Source organism: Trifolium pratense, linkage group LG4 (genome assembly GCF_020283565.1).
Source record: "Trifolium pratense cultivar HEN17-A07 linkage group LG4, ARS_RC_1.1, whole genome shotgun sequence".
Classification (NCBI taxonomy): Eukaryota; Viridiplantae; Streptophyta; class Magnoliopsida; order Fabales; family Fabaceae; genus Trifolium; species Trifolium pratense.
Genome location: NC_060062.1, coordinates 58,788,760 through 58,813,285, shown reverse-complemented (window position 1 = coordinate 58,813,285; position 24,526 = coordinate 58,788,760). Strand labels below are relative to the sequence as shown.

Below are 24,526 nucleotides of genomic sequence, written 5' to 3'. Positions count from 1 at the left end.
ATCATAGCGTCTGAACCATATACCATGGTGTAAGGCGCCTCTCCTGTCGAAGATTGGGGGTGGTATGATACAACCATAAGATTGGTGATAGGTGTGCCACCCACGCTTCGCCTTTGCTTTCTAACCTGCGCTTTAGTGCTCTCAAAATGACCTTGTTTGCTGATTCTGCTTGGCCGTTGGCCTGTGGGTGCTCTACCGATACGAAAGTATTCTGAATTCCCTTTTCTCTACAGAATTCAATTACCTTTTCACTAGCGAACTGTGTATTTAGGCAACCCAAATCTGCAGATTATCTTCTTCCAGTAGAAAATCTTCACTTGTTCCGCTGAGATGCTGGATACTGGTTTCGCTTCTACCCATTTTATGAAGTAATCAACGACCACTATGATCCACCTTGCCTGTTTGGCACCGATAGGGAATGGTCCTACAATGTCGACGCCCCACATGAAGAATGGCCATGGGGATAACACGAATTTCAAAGGCTCGCCTGGGGCGTGATATTGACATTTGTCGCAGCATCTAACATATCTAGCGGCGTCTTCATGTAAATTTGGCCAGTAAAAACCTGCCCGAAGAATCTTCCCCGCTAGTGCTCTTGCTCTAATGTGGTTTCCACAGGCCCCTTCATGTACCTCTTCCAAGATTCCCTTATCCTCCTGTTCGCTTACACAAAGTAGCAGTGGTGACGAAAAACCTCTTTTGAAGAGCTTATCGGCTATCATGGATTACTATGCCGCCGTTTTCCTTATTTTCACCGCCTTCCCTTTCTCTTTAGGTAGCTCATCATTCTGTAAAAACCTTATTATTGGAGTTATCCAATCCTCCTCCACTATTACCATCATAATCTGCTCTACATCTATGCTGGGAGTTGCAATGGTTTCCTGTATAAACGTTCTATGGCCTCGTGGCTTTTTTGTACTTGCCAGCTTTGACAATAAATCTGCTCTAGCATTTTGTTCTCTTGGTACATAAACTAGTTCGAAAGAATTAAAGCATTTTGCTAACCTTTGAACTCCCTCTAGGTACTTTGGCTTGGAATTCTCCCGATACCTGATTTGTTACTAACCCTAAGTCGCTCTTCGCCCATAGATCTTTTACTTCCATCTCCCTTGCTAGTTTCATTCATGCCATCAATGCTTCATACTCTGCTTGGTTGTTGTTGGCCTTGAAGGAGAATCGCAAAGATTGTTCTATCATTACGCCATCGGGCCCTTCCAACACGACGCCTGCTCCGCTTCCCTTAATATTGGATGCGCCGTCCACAAACAAAGTCCATGGTTGTTCCTTTTCCGCCCCTGGGGGAGTGGACATTTCTAAGACGAAATCCGCCAATATTTGGGATTTAATCGCTCCCCTCTGGGAGAAAGTGATGTCGAATTCAGATAACTCAACTGACCAAGTCACCATTCTTCTTGCTAAATCCGGCTTCCTCAACACTTTTTTTATGGGAAAATCAGTCTTGACCACCACTTTGTGGCTCTGGAAATATTGTCTCAGCTTCCTAGCTATCACTACTAGCGCCAGAGATAAATGCTCAATCCTTTGATATCTTGCTTCTGCCCCTCTTAACGTTCTGCTAACGAAATAAATCAGTTTCTCCTCCTCTTCAACCATTTGAACTAACACTGAACTCATCGCCCTGTCTGACACTGCCAAGTACAAATAGAGGATCTTCCCTGGCATTGGGCGTGTCAAAATAGGGGGAGATGCTAAGAACTCCTTCAGTTGCTTGAACGCCTCTTCGCATTGAGGGGCCCAAATAAACCTCTCGTTTTTTCTCAGAGAACTAAAGAAATGGAAAGCTTTTTCACCTGAGCAGGATAGAAACCTAGAGAGCGCCGCAATTCTGCCAATTAACTGTTGGACTTCCTTAATTGAGGAGGGGCTTCTCATGTCGATTATCGGTTGACATTTCTCAGGATTCGCCTCTATTCCTCGATGAGTGAGCATAAATCCTAAAAAAATTTCTGCCTGCACCCCAAACGAACACTTGGCGGGATTCAATCTCATGTTATACCTCCTCACCGATTTCAGAATATCGGCTAAGTCTTGGTCATGCTCGCCTTTTTCGGTGGTTTTGATTACCATATCATCGATGTATACCTCCAAATTTTTTCCAATCTGCTCTGAGAAAACCCTGCCCATCAACCTTTGGTATGTTGCTCCTGCATTCTTCAAACCAAATGGCATGACATTGTAATGGTAGTTACAAGTGTTGGACATAAATGTCGTATGTGGGGCATCAGCCGGATTCATCTTTATTTGGTTGTAACTAGAGTAGGCATCCATGAAGCTCAACATTTTGTATCTTGATGCCTCATCGATTAACCTATCAATGTTGGGGAGCGGGTAGGGATCTTTAGGACACGCCTTGTTTAGATCTGTGAAATCCACGCACATTCTCCACTTTCCATTAGCTTTCTTTACCATCACCACATTAGCCAACCATGAGGGGTATTTTATTTCTTCTATAAAACTTGCTTCCTTTAATTTCGTCACCTCTTCTGTTATTGCTGCTCGCCTTTCTTCACCAACTTTTCTTTTCCTTTGGGAGACCGGCTTAATCTTAGGCGAAATGGATAATTTATGTGTAATGACGCTTTCATCTATGTCTGGCATATCAGAAGGCTTCCATGCAAACAGATCTACGTTCTCCTTCAAAATTTTCACGATTCTCGCTTTGTCCGTTGGGAGCAGCTCCCTTCCCAAATTTGTGGTTTGATGAGGTTCCACGCCAATCTGTATTTGCTCCAACTCCTCTATTGGATTGAAACGCCTATCCTGGAACTCTTCTCTTGGATCGATATCTTCGGAATCCACCATGTTTACTCCCTCTTGGTTCGTGGGGCATCCTGATCGATAACCCGCGTTTCCACTAGGTATTTTGTGTTGAATCTTCAAACTCGATTCATAGCATCGTCTCGCCAGGAGTTGATCGCCCTTGATGGTTCCCACACCACCATTGTCCAGAGGATATTTCATTGACAAGTATAAGGTGGAAAGGACTGCGCCTAAAGCGTTGAAGGCAGGCCTTCCAATGATGATATTGTAAGATGTGAAAGGCGTCTTAACGACTAAATATCGTACCTTAAATGTTTTGGCATTTTCTTCTTCTCCAAAAGTTGTTAGGAGTGTTGTATATATCATAACTTCCACCTGCTCCCCTGAAAATCTCACTTAGGTTCCCACGTACGGCTGTAACTGCTCCTCAGCCAACTGCATTGCTTTGAAAGCTTCCCAATACATAACATCCGCCGAACTGCCGGAATCGATCAAGACCCTTTTCACATCACAATTCAGAATTTGCACTTGAATGACCAAAGGATCATCATCATGTGGGAATACTCCTTGACCATCCTTAGTTGTGAATGATATGTCTGGTACTGGCGAAGAGGGTGTATTCCCCACTAGATAGATTTCATGAGTTACGCTTCTAGCATACTTTTTCCTAGCGTTGCTGGAGACGCCTCCTCCCGAAAATCCACCTGCAATAGTGTTTACTGCGATCCTCGCCCTTGTTTGGTCTTCGTCATGTAACACCCAAACCCCTTAACGGAAAATTATTGAATATAAATAAATAAAACACTTAAGAAGATTTAGGCGTCACATGTTATAATACAAGTTCACGGCATAATTAAAATCATGCTAGCACAGCGGAGATTAAAACGATAATTATCATAATGTATATCATACAATATCATAATTGTTCACACAATATCCCTAGGCTCTAGGCCATATCAACAAGGATATTATGTTTACAACAAAAGAGTAAGGATTAGCAATTCAAATATGCCATCACGGGCTTAATACAATTCAATCGAATAACCCGACCCGGTAAATACCTAATCAGAGCAATTCTATACAACCCAATCAAAAAGATATACAAAATATATCTAAGGAGTAGTCTAAGCTAAACTCCTCACCAAAAAGTGCACTACCACGAGCACGAGCAGCCCTCTAACTCTAATCGGGATCCTCAACCTGAGAATTTGAACCCCCAACGGTCCAGCACATAACACAAAGCATGAGAGTTAGATCACATAATCAAAATACAAGTGCAAGTAAAATGGTACTTAAACACTTCTTCAATATTCATGCATATATCATACATTCATACATATTCATCAACAATCTACCATTCAATTATAAGTACTTAAAACACACAAAATCGAATACTCAACATCAAACATCATTTATCACAATTAGCCAAGTATGTGTCACATATCACTTATCACATAAATGTACACATAACCTAATGCATTCTAATGCTTCAACTTCATGCAATGTCACCCTAAACATATCTAATGCATGTGGTACCGTTTCGTCTTTATTAGAGTATCTCACCTCTAATATTCATCTTTATCGGATAAATATAATCCGATATCCGTCTTTATTGGAATATCCAATATACAACAACAATTCATGAATGCATGTATATGTTTTTCATGAATTCACCAACAATTATTTAGCATAAAGCTCGTCATTTACTATGTGGAACACTATCCAACATACGTCATTATTAAGATTAACAAAACCTCAATATTCTTCATTTATACTTCATACACGATTAAAATCATTTAACGATTAGCAATGAGCATTATAAGCATCAACAATCATGTAAGAATACCATTAAACCATGTTACGAGTGCCTAATTACACTTACAATCATCAACAAAAAGTTGCAGTCACAGTGTTGTTCGCTGAGCGAAGGCTTAGCGAGCCTCAGCGAACAACGCCAGGAAGCCACTGACTCCTGGCGAGCATCAGCGAGCTATTCGCTGAGCGAAGGCTCAGCGAGCCTAAGCGAACCTCACCAGGGGATCACCTGCTCATGGCGAGCTACAGCGAGCTGTGGCGAGCTGTTCGCCACACGTTCGCTGAGCGAAGGCCTAGCGAGTGCCTCCTGTCAAGACAGTTCAAAACTTGCGTTTTCTACACCAAATCACACAAAAATCCCATTTTTCATGTTATAAATCCCAAAAGAGTTTGTATTCAAGCATAACAAACATAGATAAACACAAAAGGACAGTTCATTTCTTAGATCTACATCATAAACATCGAAAAAGTAAGGATTGAACACTTTTTCATCAAAACTCTCAAGAACACAAAGTTCTTGAGTTTAATCTTTCATAAAACTCGTTTTTAACCATTATTTTCGTTCATTAATCATGTTACAAGCATGTTAAGCATATTAAGAACCTTAGGAACGATTTCCATCAAGAAATCGGTTCTAAGCTAAAACGAAAATGGGGTGGAGGAAGTTCGGGTGAGGAGAAATCGACATTCTCCCCTTCCTCGAGTCACCCACGATTATGGAACCTACTCTCATACCTGGATTCGAAGAAAAACTCGAAGATTGATCTTGAACCTCTAGCTCTCCCCTTGCCCTAGCTCCTCAAGCTCTCTCTTCCTCTCTCAAGAACTCAAAAGAACATGAGAAATGAATTTCTCTCTCTCACTATGCCCATATGGGCGCCCCTCACATACACAAGGCCCATTGGGCCTCAAGCCCAATTGGCTTGGCCCAATAACACGTTAACTCTCACTACTCGCTTAATAACTAAAGTACTCGATAAATAGCTCAAGTTATTAACTTAATTAAAATTCTACGTTAATAAAATATTTTAACACATAAAAATTAATAATTTGAAAATTGGGTCGTTACACGTCACGCCCTGACGGCTCTTTAGAATCCTGGCTCAGTACCTTGGGCACGACAACTCGTCCTTGGGCGGCGTCGTCAATGAATTTTCGCAGGTGACCACTCCTAATCAATTCTTCGATGAGATCCCTCAACCTGAAATACATCTCCGTATCGTGTCCCTTAGCCCTGTGATAGGCACACCAAGCGTTGCTGTTCGGTCCCAGCATTATGGGCTTTCCTCTTGTTGGTTGAAGAGTTGTCATTCCTGTTGACAAAATCTAATGTAAAATGTGTACCTTAGTTTCCTTTAGAGGGGTGTAGCTATCATAAGGTTGATAATTTCTGACTCCTCGATCTTGCGGGTATTGGTATGGTTTCTTATGTCGCTCCTGCCATGATGATTCTTGGAAAGAGCTCTGTCTTTGCGGATGATGGTCCGGACTCTTGATTCGCCTGCTAACATGCTTCTTTTCCTTGGCGTCTCTCATTCTCTTTTCAGCATTACTTTCTTCTCCTTTAATGTAACACTCTGCCCTTTTGTTTATCTCCTGCATTGAGGTGGTGGGCTTTTGTGCCAAGGACTCGTTGAAATGTCCTGCTCTGAGGCCATTGGGAAATGTCGTTACGAACATTTCCTGATTGGGGTTTGAAACCTTAATAGTGGTTTCACTGAAACGTGCTAGGTATTCGCGGAGCGACTCCGCGTAAGCCTGATGTATTGAAAAAAGACTGGTGGATGTCACCTTGACATGCGTAGATCCTGCGAATTGGTGGATGAACTTCTTATGAAAGTCCGCGTAACTCTCAATGGAGTTCCTGGGAAGGTTCATGTACCAACGCAACACAGCATCTTTGAAAGTTCCTGATAGTAACTTGCATTTTAAATGTTCCGGGGCATTTACGATGGCAGTTTGCGATCCAACGGCCATTAAATGCTCTACAGGATCTGTCTTTCCGTCGAAAGAAGGAAGGTGTGGCGCTTTGAAGCCATCGTGCACTTGTGTTTCCCAAAGGACTTGAGCCAAGGGTTGGGAATCTACTACGGCTACACCTTCTTTCTCCTGAGCGGCTAATCTTGTAACGACCCAATTTTCATATTATTAGTTTTCGTGTGTTAAAATATTTTATTGGCGTGGCATTTTAATTAAGTTAATAACTTGAGTTATTTATCGAGTACTTTAGTTATTAAGCGAGTAGTGAGAGTTAACGTGTTATTGGGCCAAGCCAATTGGGCTTGAGGCCTAATGGGCCTTGTGTGAGAGTGTGGGGCGCCATATGGCCAAGAGGGAGAGAGAACATTCATTTTTCTCATGTTCTTGTGAAGTTCTAGAGAGAAGGAAGAGAGCTTGAGAGCTAGGGCCAGAGGAAAGCTAGAGATTCGAGATCTTTCGTCGTGTTTTCTTCGAATCCAGGTATGAGAGTAGGTTTCATAATCGTGGGTGACTCGAGGAAGGGGAGAATGTCGATTTCTCCTCACCCGAACTTCCTCCACCCCATTTTTGTTTTAGCTTGGAATGGATTTTCTTGATGGAAATCGATTCCAAGGTTCTTAACATGCTTAATATGTTTTTAACATGATGAATGAACGGATTTAATGGTTAAAAACGAGTTTTATGAAAGATTAAACTCAAGAACTTTGTGTTCTTGAGAGTTTTGATGAAAAGTGTTCAATCCTTACTTTTTCGATGTTTATGATGTGGATCTATGAAATGAACTGTCCTTTTGTGTCTATCCATGTTTGTTATGCTTGAAAACAAACTCTTTTGGGATTTATAACATGAAAAATGGGACTTTTGTGTCATTGGAGTGGAAAACGCAAGTTCTGAGTTTTCATGACAGAAGGCGTTCGCTAGGCCTTCGCTCAGCGAGAGCGTGGCGAACAGCTCGCTGCAGCTCGCCATGAGCAGGTGATCCACTGGTAGTGTTCGCTGAGGCTCGTTGAGCCTTCGCTCAGCGAACAGCTCGCTGATGCTCGCTATGAGTCAGTAATTCTCTGGTAGTGTTCGCTGAGGCTCACTACAGTTCGCTTAGCGAACAGTACTGGAACTTCAACTTTTTGTTGATGTTTGTAAGTGTAATTAGACACTTGTAACATGGTTTAATGTGTGCATTTTGTGATAAGTGATATGTGACACATGTTGGCTAATTGTGATAATTGATAATTGATTGTTTGAGTATTCGATTATGTGTTTAAGAACTTCTAATTGGATGATAGATGTGGATATATATATATATATATATATATATATATATATATATATATATATATATATATATATATATATATATATATATATATATATATATATATATATATATATATATATATATATATATATATATATATATATATATATATATATATATAATTGTGATGTATGCATATGTTATGAAGGAGTGTTAAGTACCGTTTTACTTACACTTATATTTTGATTATGTAATCTAACTCTCATGCTTTGTGTTATGTGTTGGACCGTTGGGGGTTCAGATTCTCAAGTTGAGGATCCCGATCAGAGTTAGAGGGCTTGCTCGTGCTTGTGGTAGTGCGCTTTTTGGTGAGGAGTTTAGCTTAGACTACTCCTTTAGATATATTTTGTATATCTTTATGATGGGTTGTATAGAATTGCTCTGATTAGGTATTTACCATGTCGGGTTATTCGATTGAATTGTATTAAGCCCGTGATGGCATATTTGACCTTGCTAATCCTTTCTTTTTGTTGTAAACATAATATCCTTGTTGTTGATATGGCCTAGAGCCTAGGGATATTATGTGAACAATTTGGATATTGTATGACCTGCACCATGATCTATATTTGCTTTTAATCTCCGTTGTGCTAGCATGATTTTAATTATGCCGTGATTTTGTATTATAACATGTGACGCCTAGATTTTCTTAAGTGTTTTATTTATTTATATTCAATAAATACGCATTAAGGGGTATGGGTGTTACAATAGTGGTATCAGAGCAAGGTCGGTTCATGTGGAACCAATTAGGATTAGTTGCCCATATATTCAACTTGTGTAGAGATAACACTGTTGATATTACCTTTCTAAGTATGTTCTTGGATTGGTTGGTTGTTCAGGATCATGGCTGGAAGAGGTAATGGAAGGGGTCACAATCAGATGGCAGATGCGATAACTACTTTGACCAACATTGTGGCTAGAGATCATCAACCCGGGAGGGAAGATGAGATGAGGTTGGAGCGGTTCATGAAGCATAATCCGAAGCTTTTCACTGGAGGCTATGCTCCGGAAGCTGCTGTCAAGTGGATAGAGGAAGTTGAGATTGACTTTGAGGCTATGAGGTGTACCGAGGAGAATAAGCTAACCTTGGGTACTTATGTACTTCGTGAGGAAGCTAACAAGTGGTGGAAGAATGCTAAGCTGAGAATGGGAGTTGGTGGTGTGGTAATCACTTGGGAAATGTTCAAGGGAGAGTTCTTGAGGAAGTACTTTCCGGCTGATATTAGGAACAAGAAAGTGGTGGAGTTCATGGAGCTCAAGCAAGGGAACATGTCTCTGGCGGAGTATTCCGTGAAGTTTGAAGAGTTGTGTGCGTTTAGTCCACACTACAACACCGTGGAAGCTGAGAATGACAAGTGTGTCAAGTTTGAAAGTGGGTTGCGCCCGGACATCAAGCATCTTATTGGATTTTCTCAAATTCGAGACTTTGCAACTTTGGTGGATAAGTGCCGTATTTGTGATGATGATGGAAAGGCCAAGACTAACTACTACAAGGCTATGAGTGACAAAAGAGGAAGAGGTCAAGACCGTGGGAAGCCCTATGGTGACAAGGGGAAGAAAGTTGTTGAGACTAGTGGTGGAAAGAAGAGAGGTGGTGGACAATGCTACAAGTGTGGAGAGATGGGCCATAAGTCTTATGAGTGCCCAAAGAAGGTGGACAAGTGTTTCAATTGTGGGAGGTTGGGACACAAGTCGGATGTTTGTCAAGTGAAGGTGACTTGTTTCAATTGTGGTGAAGAAGGTTACAAAAGTCCTATGTGCAAGAAGCCGAATAAGACTATGGGAAAGGTGTTTGCTTTGAGTGGAGATGATGCGGATCAGGGGGATAATCTCATTAGAGGTACGTGTTTCATCTATAACACTCCTTTAATTGCGATTATTGATACGGGAGCAACACATTCTTTTATATCTGTTGATTGCATGAAGCGTCTTAGTATACCTGTGTCTGAAATGTCTGGTCGTATGGAAATAGAAACTCCTGCTAATGGTTCTATAACTACCCGTCTTGTATGTCGTGACTGTCACGTAACCGTGTTTGGTAGACACTTTGGTATGGACCTAGTGTGTATCCAACTTAATATATTATTTTTTTGACCGTATTCATTTAATATATTATTGAGACTCATCAAGATTAACGTTTTGTGGATTTTTAACCTCATAAAAAAAATTCAAAATCTGTTGCGGTTCATCCCAATATATATATAATTGTGATGTATGCATATGTTATGAAGGAGTGTTAAGTACCGTTTTACTTACACTTATATTTTGATTATGTAATCTAACTCTCATGCTTTGTGTTATGTGTTGGACCGTTGGGGGTTCAGATTCTCAAGTTGAGGATCCCGATCAGAGTTAGAGGGCTTGCTCGTGCTTGTGGTAGTGCGCTTTTTGGTGAGGAGTTTAGCTTAGACTACTCCTTTAGATATATTTTGTATATCTTTATGATGGGTTGTATAGAATTGCTCTGATTAGGTATTTACCATGTCGGGTTATTCGATTGAATTGTATTAAGCCCGTGATGGCATATTTGACCTTGCTAATCCTTTCTTTTTGTTGTAAACATAATATCCTTGTTGTTGATATGGCCTAGAGCCTAGGGATATTATGTGAACAATTTGGATATTGTATGACCTGCACCATGATCTATATTTGCTTTTAATCTCCGTTGTGCTAGCATGATTTTAATTATGCCGTGATTTTGTATTATAACATGTGACGCCTAGATTTTCTTAAGTGTTTTATTTATTTATATTCAATAAATACGCATTAAGGGGTATGGGTGTTACAATAGTGGTATCAGAGCAAGGTCGGTTCATGTGGAACCAATTAGGATTAGTTGCCCATATATTCAACTTGTGTAGAGATAACACTGTTGATATTACCTTTCTAAGTATGTTCTTGGATTGGTTGGTTGTTCAGGATCATGGCTGGAAGAGGTAATGGAAGGGGTCACAATCAGATGGCAGATGCGATAACTACTTTGACCAACATTGTGGCTAGAGATCATCAACCCGGGAGGGAAGATGAGATGAGGTTGGAGCGGTTCATGAAGCATAATCCGAAGCTTTTCACTGGAGGCTATGCTCCGGAAGCTGCTGTCAAGTGGATAGAGGAAGTTGAGATTGACTTTGAGGCTATGAGGTGTACCGAGGAGAATAAGCTAACCTTGGGTACTTATGTACTTCGTGAGGAAGCTAACAAGTGGTGGAAGAATGCTAAGCTGAGAATGGGAGTTGGTGGTGTGGTAATCACTTGGGAAATGTTCAAGGGAGAGTTCTTGAGGAAGTACTTTCCGGCTGATATTAGGAACAAGAAAGTGGTGGAGTTCATGGAGCTCAAGCAAGGGAACATGTCTCTGGCGGAGTATTCCGTGAAGTTTGAAGAGTTGTGTGCGTTTAGTCCACACTACAACACCGTGGAAGCTGAGAATGACAAGTGTGTCAAGTTTGAAAGTGGGTTGCGCCCGGACATCAAGCATCTTATTGGATTTTCTCAAATTCGAGACTTTGCAACTTTGGTGGATAAGTGCCGTATTTGTGATGATGATGGAAAGGCCAAGACTAACTACTACAAGGCTATGAGTGACAAAAGAGGAAGAGGTCAAGACCGTGGGAAGCCCTATGGTGACAAGGGAAAGAAAGTTGTTGAGACTAGTGGTGGAAAGAAGAGAGGTGGTGGACAATGCTACAAGTGTGGAGAGATGGGCCATAAGTCTTATGAGTGCCCAAAGAAGGTGGACAAGTGTTTCAATTGTGGGAGGTTGGGACACAAGTCGGATGTTTGTCAAGTGAAGGTGACTTGTTTCAATTGTGGTGAAGAAGGTTACAAAAGTCCTATGTGCAAGAAGCCGAAGAAGACTATGGGAAAGGTGTTTGCTTTGAGTGGAGATGATGCGGATCAGGGGGATAATCTCATTAGAGGTACGTGTTTCATCTATAACACTCCTTTAATTGCGATTATTGATACGGGAGCAACACATTCTTTTATATCTGTTGATTGCATGAAGCGTCTTAGTATACCTGTGTCTGAAATGTCTGGTCGTATGGAAATAGAAACTCCTGCTAATGGTTCTATAACTACCCGTCTTGTATGTCGTGACTGTCACGTAACCGTGTTTGGTAGACACTTTGGTATGGACCTAGTGTGTATCCAACTTAATATATTATTTTTTTGACCGTATTCATTTAATATATTATTGAGACTCATCAAGATTAACGTTTTGTGGATTTTTAACCTCATAAAAAAAATTCAAAATCTGTTGCGGTTCATCCCAATATATATATAATTGTGATGTATGCATATGTTATGAAGGAGTGTTAAGTACCGTTTTACTTACACTTATATTTTGATTATGTAATCTAACTCTCATGCTTTGTGTTATGTGTTGGACCGTTGGGGGTTCAGATTCTCAAGTTGAGGATCCCGATCAGAGTTAGAGGGCTTGCTCGTGCTTGTGGTAGTGCGCTTTTTGGTGAGGAGTTTAGCTTAGACTACTCCTTTAGATATATTTTGTATATCTTTATGATGGGTTGTATAGAATTGCTCTGATTAGGTATTTACCATGTCGGGTTATTCGATTGAATTGTATTAAGCCCGTGATGGCATATTTGACCTTGCTAATCCTTTCTTTTTGTTGTAAACATAATATCCTTGTTGTTGATATGGCCTAGAGCCTAGGGATATTATGTGAACAATTTGGATATTGTATGACCTGCACCATGATCTATATTTGCTTTTAATCTCCGTTGTGCTAGCATGATTTTAATTATGCCGTGATTTTGTATTATAACATGTGACGCCTAGATTTTCTTAAGTGTTTTATTTATTTATATTCAATAAATACGCATTAAGGGGTATGGGTGTTACAATAGTGGTATCAGAGCAAGGTCGGTTCATGTGGAACCAATTAGGATTAGTTGCCCATATATTCAACTTGTGTAGAGATAACACTGTTGATATTACCTTTCTAAGTATGTTCTTGGATTGGTTGGTTGTTCAGGATCATGGCTGGAAGAGGTAATGGAAGGGGTCACAATCAGATGGCAGATGCGATAACTACTTTGACCAACATTGTGGCTAGAGATCATCAACCCGGGAGGGAAGATGAGATGAGGTTGGAGCGGTTCATGAAGCATAATCCGAAGCTTTTCACTGGAGGCTATGCTCCGGAAGCTGCTGTCAAGTGGATAGAGGAAGTTGAGATTGACTTTGAGGCTATGAGGTGTACCGAGGAGAATAAGCTAACCTTGGGTACTTATGTACTTCGTGAGGAAGCTAACAAGTGGTGGAAGAATGCTAAGCTGAGAATGGGAGTTGGTGGTGTGGTAATCACTTGGGAAATGTTCAAGGGAGAGTTCTTGAGGAAGTACTTTCCGGCTGATATTAGGAACAAGAAAGTGGTGGAGTTCATGGAGCTCAAGCAAGGGAACATGTCTCTGGCGGAGTATTCCGTGAAGTTTGAAGAGTTGTGTGCGTTTAGTCCACACTACAACACCGTGGAAGCTGAGAATGACAAGTGTGTCAAGTTTGAAAGTGGGTTGCGCCCGGACATCAAGCATCTTATTGGATTTTCTCAAATTCGAGACTTTGCAACTTTGGTGGATAAGTGCCGTATTTGTGATGATGATGGAAAGGCCAAGACTAACTACTACAAGGCTATGAGTGACAAAAGAGGAAGAGGTCAAGACCGTGGGAAGCCCTATGGTGACAAGGGGAAGAAAGTTGTTGAGACTAGTGGTGGAAAGAAGAGAGGTGGTGGACAATGCTACAAGTGTGGAGAGATGGGCCATAAGTCTTATGAGTGCCCAAAGAAGGTGGACAAGTGTTTCAATTGTGGGAGGTTGGGACACAAGTCGGATGTTTGTCAAGTGAAGGTGACTTGTTTCAATTGTGGTGAAGAAGGTTACAAAAGTCCTATGTGCAAGAAGCCGAAGAAGACTATGGGAAAGGTGTTTGCTTTGAGTGGAGATGATGCGGATCAGGGGGATAATCTCATTAGAGGTACGTGTTTCATCTATAACACTCCTTTAATTGCGATTATTGATACGGGAGCAACACATTCTTTTATATCTGTTGATTGCATGAAGCGTCTTAGTATACCTGTGTCTGAAATGTCTGGTCGTATGGAAATAGAAACTCCTGCTAATGGTTCTATAACTACCCGTCTTGTATGTCGTGACTGTCACGTAACCGTGTTTGGTAGACACTTTGGTATGGACCTAGTGTGTATCCAACTTAATATATTATTTTTTTGACCGTATTCATTTAATATATTATTGAGACTCATCAAGATTAACGTTTTGTGGATTTTTAACCTCATAAAAAAAATTCAAAATCTGTTGCGGTTCATCCCAATATATATATAATTGTGATGTATGCATATGTTATGAAGGAGTGTTAAGTACCGTTTTACTTACACTTATATTTTGATTATGTAATCTAACTCTCATGCTTTGTGTTATGTGTTGGACCGTTGGGGGTTCAGATTCTCAAGTTGAGGATCCCGATCAGAGTTAGAGGGCTTGCTCGTGCTTGTGGTAGTGCGCTTTTTGGTGAGGAGTTTAGCTTAGACTACTCCTTTAGATATATTTTGTATATCTTTATGATGGGTTGTATAGAATTGCTCTGATTAGGTATTTACCATGTCGGGTTATTCGATTGAATTGTATTAAGCCCGTGATGGCATATTTGACCTTGCTAATCCTTTCTTTTTGTTGTAAACATAATATCCTTGTTGTTGATATGGCCTAGAGCCTAGGGATATTATGTGAACAATTTGGATATTGTATGACCTGCACCATGATCTATATTTGCTTTTAATCTCCGTTGTGCTAGCATGATTTTAATTATGCCGTGATTTTGTATTATAACATGTGACGCCTAGATTTTCTTAAGTGTTTTATTTATTTATATTCAATAAATACGCATTAAGGGGTATGGGTGTTACAATAGTGGTATCAGAGCAAGGTCGGTTCATGTGGAACCAATTAGGATTAGTTGCCCATATATTCAACTTGTGTAGAGATAACACTGTTGATATTACCTTTCTAAGTATGTTCTTGGATTGGTTGGTTGTTCAGGATCATGGCTGGAAGAGGTAATGGAAGGGGTCACAATCAGATGGCAGATGCGATAACTACTTTGACCAACATTGTGGCTAGAGATCATCAACCCGGGAGGGAAGATGAGATGAGGTTGGAGCGGTTCATGAAGCATAATCCGAAGCTTTTCACTGGAGGCTATGCTCCGGAAGCTGCTGTCAAGTGGATAGAGGAAGTTGAGATTGACTTTGAGGCTATGAGGTGTACCGAGGAGAATAAGCTAACCTTGGGTACTTATGTACTTCGTGAGGAAGCTAACAAGTGGTGGAAGAATGCTAAGCTGAGAATGGGAGTTGGTGGTGTGGTAATCACTTGGGAAATGTTCAAGGGAGAGTTCTTGAGGAAGTACTTTCCGGCTGATATTAGGAACAAGAAAGTGGTGGAGTTCATGGAGCTCAAGCAAGGGAACATGTCTCTGGCGGAGTATTCCGTGAAGTTTGAAGAGTTGTGTGCGTTTAGTCCACACTACAACACCGTGGAAGCTGAGAATGACAAGTGTGTCAAGTTTGAAAGTGGGTTGCGCCCGGACATCAAGCATCTTATTGGATTTTCTCAAATTCGAGACTTTGCAACTTTGGTGGATAAGTGCCGTATTTGTGATGATGATGGAAAGGCCAAGACTAACTACTACAAGGCTATGAGTGACAAAAGAGGAAGAGGTCAAGACCGTGGGAAGCCCTATGGTGACAAGGGGAAGAAAGTTGTTGAGACTAGTGGTGGAAAGAAGAGAGGTGGTGGACAATGCTACAAGTGTGGAGAGATGGGCCATAAGTCTTATGAGTGCCCAAAGAAGGTGGACAAGTGTTTCAATTGTGGGAGGTTGGGACACAAGTCGGATGTTTGTCAAGTGAAGGTGACTTGTTTCAATTGTGGTGAAGAAGGTTACAAAAGTCCTATGTGCAAGAAGCCGAAGAAGACTATGGGAAAGGTGTTTGCTTTGAGTGGAGATGATGCGGATCAGGGGGATAATCTCATTAGAGGTACGTGTTTCATCTATAACACTCCTTTAATTGCGATTATTGATACGGGAGCAACACATTCTTTTATATCTGTTGATTGCATGAAGCGTCTTAGTATACCTGTGTCTGAAATGTCTGGTCGTATGGAAATAGAAACTCCTGCTAATGGTTCTATAACTACCCGTCTTGTATGTCGTGACTGTCACGTAACCGTGTTTGGTAGACACTTTGGTATGGACCTAGTGTGTATCCAACTTAATATATTATTTTTTTGACCGTATTCATTTAATATATTATTGAGACTCATCAAGATTAACGTTTTGTGGATTTTTAACCTCATAAAAAAAATTCAAAATCTGTTGCGGTTCATCCCAATATATATATAATTGTGATGTATGCATATGTTATGAAGGAGTGTTAAGTACCGTTTTACTTACACTTATATTTTGATTATGTAATCTAACTCTCATGCTTTGTGTTATGTGTTGGACCGTTGGGGGTTCAGATTCTCAAGTTGAGGATCCCGATCAGAGTTAGAGGGCTTGCTCGTGCTTGTGGTAGTGCGCTTTTTGGTGAGGAGTTTAGCTTAGACTACTCCTTTAGATATATTTTGTATATCTTTATGATGGGTTGTATAGAATTGCTCTGATTAGGTATTTACCATGTCGGGTTATTCGATTGAATTGTATTAAGCCCGTGATGGCATATTTGACCTTGCTAATCCTTTCTTTTTGTTGTAAACATAATATCCTTGTTGTTGATATGGCCTAGAGCCTAGGGATATTATGTGAACAATTTGGATATTGTATGACCTGCACCATGATCTATATTTGCTTTTAATCTCCGTTGTGCTAGCATGATTTTAATTATGCCGTGATTTTGTATTATAACATGTGACGCCTAGATTTTCTTAAGTGTTTTATTTATTTATATTCAATAAATACGCATTAAGGGGTATGGGTGTTACAATAGTGGTATCAGAGCAAGGTCGGTTCATGTGGAACCAATTAGGATTAGTTGCCCATATATTCAACTTGTGTAGAGATAACACTGTTGATATTACCTTTCTAAGTATGTTCTTGGATTGGTTGGTTGTTCAGGATCATGGCTGGAAGAGGTAATGGAAGGGGTCACAATCAGATGGCAGATGCGATAACTACTTTGACCAACATTGTGGCTAGAGATCATCAACCCGGGAGGGAAGATGAGATGAGGTTGGAGCGGTTCATGAAGCATAATCCGAAGCTTTTCACTGGAGGCTATGCTCCGGAAGCTGCTGTCAAGTGGATAGAGGAAGTTGAGATTGACTTTGAGGCTATGAGGTGTACCGAGGAGAATAAGCTAACCTTGGGTACTTATGTACTTCGTGAGGAAGCTAACAAGTGGTGGAAGAATGCTAAGCTGAGAATGGGAGTTGGTGGTGTGGTAATCACTTGGGAAATGTTCAAGGGAGAGTTCTTGAGGAAGTACTTTCCGGCTGATATTAGGAACAAGAAAGTGGTGGAGTTCATGGAGCTCAAGCAAGGGAACATGTCTCTGGCGGAGTATTCCGTGAAGTTTGAAGAGTTGTGTGCGTTTAGTCCACACTACAACACCGTGGAAGCTGAGAATGACAAGTGTGTCAAGTTTGAAAGTGGGTTGCGCCCGGACATCAAGCATCTTATTGGATTTTCTCAAATTCGAGACTTTGCAACTTTGGTGGATAAGTGCCGTATTTGTGATGATGATGGAAAGGCCAAGACTAACTACTACAAGGCTATGAGTGACAAAAGAGGAAGAGGTCAAGACCGTGGGAAGCCCTATGGTGACAAGGGGAAGAAAGTTGTTGAGACTAGTGGTGGAAAGAAGAGAGGTGGTGGACAATGCTACAAGTGTGGAGAGATGGGCCATAAGTCTTATGAGTGCCCAAAGAAGGTGGACAAGTGTTTCAATTGTGGGAGGTTGGGACACAAGTCGGATGTTTGTCAAGTGAAGGTGACTTGTTTCAATTGTGGTGAAGAAGGTTACAAAAGTCCTATGTGCAAGAAGCCGAAGAAGACTATGGGAAAGGTGTTTGCTTTGAGTGGAGATGATGCGGATCAGGGGGATAATCTCATTAGAGGTACGTGTTTCATCTATAACACTCCTTTAATTGCGATTATTGATACGGGAGCAACACATTCTTTTATATCTGTTGATTGCATGAAGCGTCTTAGTATACCTGTGTCTGAAATGTCTGGTCGTATGGAAATAGAAACTCCTGCTAATGGTTCTATAACTACCCGTCTTGTATGTCGTGACTGTCACGTAACCGTGTTTGGTAGACACTTTGGTATGGACCTAGTGTGTATCCAACTTAATATATTATTTTTTTGACCGTATTCATTTAATATATTATTGAGACTCATCAAGATTAACGTTTTGTGGATTTTTAACCTCATAAAAAAAATTCAAAATCTGTTGCGGTCCATCCCAATATGTTAATATACCTCCGCCACCGGAAACAAATAAGCAACGATGTTATTTTAACTCATTTTCAAGAAATGGATAATAGACAATTTTCATCGTAAATGTATTGCATTAAACAATATTATTTCTTATTTTCAATATTATTTAGTGTATAATTTCTTTGATATTTGGCCACACCATTATTAAATATCTAGATCTGTCATTGTCTGTCCATTGACCCCCAGTTTGTCCAATAACAAGAACAATTTTAAAATCAAACACAGTACAATTGAAGTTGGCTTGTCCAATCTCTTATTTTATAGCAGATCAAATGCACCTTTAGTGTGTCCTGTATTCATTAAACTCTGAATTAAATCAAAATTCTTTTTTGTTTTTGGTATAGTTTACGGTAGCAAAGTCTAATAATCACTCCGATCATATTTATAAATAAATTTTACTTTTTTAGTACATTGAAGAATGAATGTATCTGACCTATATTATGGACCATATACATCCGTTTTTCAATGTATTAAAAAATTTGCTTCTAAATGTGACCGGAAGTATATATATGGGAAGAACCAAACCTTTGACATGATTGATCTCCTGCTATTGCGGCTAGTGGCTGTCCTAGCGTGTATTTAAAAATTCTCCTTTCTTTTTCTTTTTGATACTTTTTGATTGGTTAAGAATCAAATACTAGTAATTATTAGTAATAACATGATGAAAGGTAGCTTATAAAAAAAAATAATAATAACATGATGAAAGGTGGAAGGAACTTGTTCTTTTGGTTAAGGTATGAATTCATTTTGAGGAATACAATTATAATGGAGTACGTAGTATGAAATTATTGAGAATCTCAGTCATTTATATCTTTTTAATTTGATGTTAATTGTAAGTGATAATCAAGATGAATGACTGAGATTTCACGATAAAACAAAATGTTAAGGAGAGGATTTCAATCTCATTTCACATATCATATGAGTATTTTATGTATAAACTAAGGTTGATCGTAGTTTTGATCCCCTATTTTCACTATTTTGTAAAATTGGTTCCTCTATTTTAAAATCTAACAGTTTTGATGCCTCCATCAAATATGTTGTCTAAAATATGGTGATACAACATATTTTAAATTAAGTTTATAAAAAAAATTTCTTAGAATTTGATCGATATTGATATTTTTCTCATCATCAAATCATATAATACAATGTTTAAAACATATTATATCGCCAATTTATAGTTTAAAAATATGATGGAGTGACAAAAACAGTCAAATTTTAAAATAGGATGATTAATTCTGCAAAATAATGAAAGTACGAGGACTAAAACAACAATTAAACCTATAAACCGTATATTAATATAATTCTATAGAGGTGACACTGAATTCTTTCCTTCTCCTCTCGGCCGCCACCCACACCTTCATATTTCTTCTTGTTCGTTTTGGTTGATCAGTTAGAGGGGGTGATTTAGGATCAATTTTGATCCAAAATCACCCTTTTTGATCGTTTTTTAATTTCTTTTTATTTAAATAAAGTGATAAATTCACATATTTTTAGGTTTCATTCGAGTTTCTTCGAGATTTTTTCATCTGGTATTGTTTTAATCCATCTTTGTGCAGTGTTTTGTTTTATCCCGTCTTAGTACAGTGTTTTGTTTATCCCGTCTTAGTACGGCGTTTGTTTTTGTTCAGATTTGCCGGTTTGATTCGATCCAAATTTAGTGTAGATTCAATGACTTTAGCGTCGTCAACGTTGCAGATCCGGATGCATGACTATTCCGGACATTTGAATTTTGTCATATCAACTGTAGGCTTTGTCATAGACATTAGGTCGTTTTATGCTATTAACTCGGATGCTGTCAGCCTGTTCGCAGATTCAACCTTATTAGTTTTTAGTGAAATTGAATATGTAATGATTAGGCATGGCAATGGGACGGGGCGGAGACTGGTTTTGTCCTCCCCAAACCCAAATCCATAAAGTTCGGGTTTCCCCAAACCCATTCCAAATTCTAGCGGAGATAAAAATGATAACCCCAAACCCATACCCAACGGGGATCGGGTATCCCCATCGGGTTTCGGGCATCCCCATTACGCCTCTTTCCACATGAATTTAGATTTTATTTTAGTATTTTTTTATTAAAAAAAAAAGTTAAATGTCCAAAGTTATTTCCTCTCAACAATATTTTTTTAAATAAAGAAAAAAATAGAGAAAATGGTTTGTTTAATACTCAAATTAAAATATATATATATAAGAGATTGTTTAAACGTTTCTAATTTAAAAGAGATGAAATCTAATTTTTAGTATAAGCGGGACGGGTTCGGGGACGGATTCGGGGTGGGTATCAATGTACCCATTACCCGCCTCAAACCCATCTTTTGAAATCGGGGAAAACCCAAACCCGAACTCAAACTCAGTCAACTCGGGTTTTCCAAGTCAAAGCAGGTATGGTTTGGGCGGGTACCCACGGGTATGGATTTTATTGCCATGCCTAGTAATGATTGTGATTGATGTATTTTCTATGAATTTAAATGAATGAACGTTGTTGTTTTTGAGTAAAAAAACGTTTATTTTAGGTAAAAAAAATATAAAATTCTATAGAAATAATACTATAATTTAAAAAATAAATATTACACACATATTATGTTGGTTCAAGTAGCATTAAACTCGAATCATTTGAGCATAATATTTAATTGAACTTTGTAAATGAATAATATGGTTTAAAAATGACACTCTGGTTAAAAGTGATAAATTAATTTTTTCGACAGATTTTATTATTGGCAAAATTGATAAATAGTTTGCATCTATTTACGACATATTTTCTTATAACATACTACCTATATGATTTTTTTTTTTACGGTAAATACTATATGATTATGATTAAAATTTAGATGAATTATTTTTTTGGACTCAATTTTAGAAAAATTATTAGGAACAAGAGAATTATTGATATCATGTTTCATAAATGGCTTTTCTGGTCTTGTGGGGTCATAGCCTCACCGGAGAATCCCCAAAACAGGGCAATACATTATTAAAAAATCTCCATAAAGTTAACAAATGCTAATAAAATAAAATTGCATGACCCAAGTAATAATCTCCACATTCATGATTCATTTCAAAGTTCAAACATAGTGTGAATGGTCACGCCACTAAAATAAAGAATAGGATAAATAAATAAATAAATAAACTTTACCAAAACTAGCCTATCAATTTATGTAGCGAATCTATGAACATTTTTACCAAAAAAGGTTAATCCATTTATTCAGCCCAACGACTTTTGTCAACAAATTAAGTAAGAACATCGTAGTAGCAAGCACACAAATACACAACACATGAAATTTTCATTTCTATATTTCACTTCCTCACCCCACATTAGGATAGGAATAAAAGCAATCCTAGTACATGGTATGTTATTCCCATTTATTTTGAGTCATAATATATAAAGAATTCAAAGATTTTTTAAATCTTGTGTTTGCATATATATTAAGTCCTTTAAATTTTTCATAACTTTTTGCACCGTTATTCTTTCGGTTATCCGACATTCATAAACACAGTGACGTGACTACTAAAGCAATCCTAGTACATACAAAGTATATGTTATTCCCATTTCTTTTGAGTCATAATATATAAAGAAGGTGAAATACATTTAGAAATTTTTTAAGTTTTGCGTTTTTAATGATTAAGTTCTTTAATTTTTTTTATAATTTATTGTACTATTACTCTTTCAGTTATCCAAAGTTCATAAACACATTGATGTGACTATTAACAGGGCCGAACCAAGGGTAAGACTACTAAAGTTCTCACTTAATTTTGAAGATTATTAGGTCGACCCTGATTGTTAATTTTGATGCATGTTAACCATGATGGATTTGAAGTTCAATCTGATGTGAACCATGCATGAGGTCGAGATAATTGAAGCTCAATTGGAAGGAAGGACAACTGGAAGAAGGATAATAATCAACAAGTTAGAAAGTTAAAAGACCGATTTGTTAGCTAAATAACTTAAATGACTTATTTGTTAACTAAAACACATAAATGTCCTAAATATTATAAACGAGAAATTTTAAACAACCACAAATGCATTTGGCCAAAATATAAATGTTTTAGTGTATATCTATGTTATGGCTCAACTAGTGAATAAAAGTAATAAATGAAAATAACTACGTACAATGTGTTTTCTTGGATTGTGTGATTTTTTCAAAGTGTTCCTTATGAAAAGGACCAGAGGGAGTATTGAAATAGTTAGGTCGAATATTTTGTGATTTTTAGAATTAAATTTGAGATCTCGATGTGTGAGTTTCAAGTGATATTTATTATTTTGTATATTAATTAAACAAGTTAATTAAATATTTATAAAATAAATATGTACTTTTTAATGAAAAAGAGAATACAGTAATACCACTTTTGATCTAAAACAAAAACTTTATATACTCCTTTAATTAATTTAGCAAAAAAACTTTATACTCCTTTAAATAAGTTGCAAGGTTACTTTTGCAATGGAAAACTTAGTTGCAAGGTTACTTTTCCACATATTAATAAAACCATATTTTTTAATATAAATAATTGATAGTTTAATTAATTATTAAAAGTTTAGTAAAAAAAATTAATTATTATAATTCCGATCGATTACATCTTCGGTTTGTTTGGGTGTTGGACCGTACGGATGGCGGGTAGAACGAGTCGGTTATTTTGGGTTAGATTGAAAGTTTGTTTACGTCTAAAATTTCATTATCCAAGAATTTCTAATTTTCAAATAGTCAAATACCTCGTACACAATGCAACAAATAATAGAAGAACTAAATGCAAAAATAAAGAGGGTCGTTGCAGTTACTTTGTTTGAAACATGTTAATTAAAGACAATAATAGATCAAGTAGACGAGAAGTACTTCAAAAAAAAAAGTAGACGAGAAGTATAAATTAAAATAGATCTATAATATATATTAAAATATATTTCACACATCCTTCATGAACATATTATAAGTTTGTAAAATATAACGTTTTTCTCATATATCAAAGATGGATATAAAAACAACAAAGCATGTACCATAAAAAAAACAAAGCAAAAGAGTATACGAAATTAAGAGGGAAGAAAAAAAAAATTTGCATCATAATGGTTCTTCGGTCGGTTTCGATTACCAAGAGATGAAATTTTAGAGACTCGCACTTGTCTGTATGCAACCAGTCATGCTCGATCTTTTTGTAGTTGTTGATCTGAGACCCGGTCAACACCCTTAATGTGTTGTCGGCTATATCAGTTTCGAGTCAAATTGCGAGTTTGTGTTGAACCCTAGGACATAATTTTCGCATTACATGAGTAAAAAATATAAATTAATTATTTATATTAAAAAATTACAGTTTTATAACAAAACAAAAAAAGAAGCAAAGGTGTTGAGAAATCGTGTCTCCAGACACCGATTTCTCTTAGGCTTTTAAAATGGAAATGAAAATTTGGTAGTAAGGGAATCGTTTTTCTAGGTAGCGACTTCTAAGGGTGAAAATTAAATCACTGCAAAACCATGGTATTTTGGTACATAAAAAGGATGGTAGTTTGGTATTTAATTTTTAAAAGTGTGCTAGTGTAGTAAAAAAGCCTATATAAAGTTGGACACTTTATGAAGATGGAGTTAGTCTACTTCATCCTTACGAAATTAAAAAGTTTAATTTATAGTGACGGAAATAATTCCTTTATAAGTTTATTTTATATGATATAGTTAGACCTAACCTAAATTCAATATTTAAAGTATGATCAGATTAATTTGACAGTTGTGGCATAATAATATGTGGCGTAACAAATATTAAGTTAGATCTAACTCAATCAAGCCAGTTATGTTATTTTGAACAACAAAATACTAATAATAACATATGTGTTTATCTCTATCTCTTTCTCATACTTTTTACTTTATCATTTAAACACATTTTAGAAAATACACGCGAAACAAACTTAACAAAAAACCTGACAACAATTTTTGATGTTCAAACATCATTTCTCAACTCCGCCCTAATTTGCGTAAAACAAAAACTCCGCCCTAATTGGTCCAAAACAAATAAAAAATCAATGCTAACAAAATCGACTTGTAATTTGAAGATTGCCTCTATTTATGTACTTATATCGAGTCTCACATGTAATGTCCAACTATGCAAGTTCATTGAAATACATTA

General features: G+C 37.9%; 1 protein-coding gene across 1 annotated transcript; it reads right to left on the bottom strand.

The window, feature by feature from the left end:
- Positions 1-3,177: 3,177 nt before the first annotated feature.
- On the bottom strand, positions 3,178-5,907 carry LOC123923027. Its single transcript, XM_045975678.1, has 2 exons — positions 5,673-5,907; positions 3,178-3,548 (listed from the first exon to the last, which is right to left on the bottom strand). The coding sequence occupies exons 1-2, from the start codon at positions 5,905-5,907 to the stop codon at positions 3,178-3,180; spliced, it is 606 nt and encodes a 201-aa protein (XP_045831634.1).
- Positions 5,908-24,526: the final 18,619 nt, after the last annotated feature.

Coding starts and splice junctions, on each gene's coding strand:
- LOC123923027 (XM_045975678.1), bottom strand. CDS start 5,907: ATGACAACTCTTCAACCAACAAGAGGAAAGCCCATAATGCTGGGACCG. Junction 3,549..5,672: donor TTCTAAAGAGCCGTCAGGGC/GTGACGTGTAAC, acceptor TTTTCCGTTAAG/GGGTTTGGGTGTTACATGAC.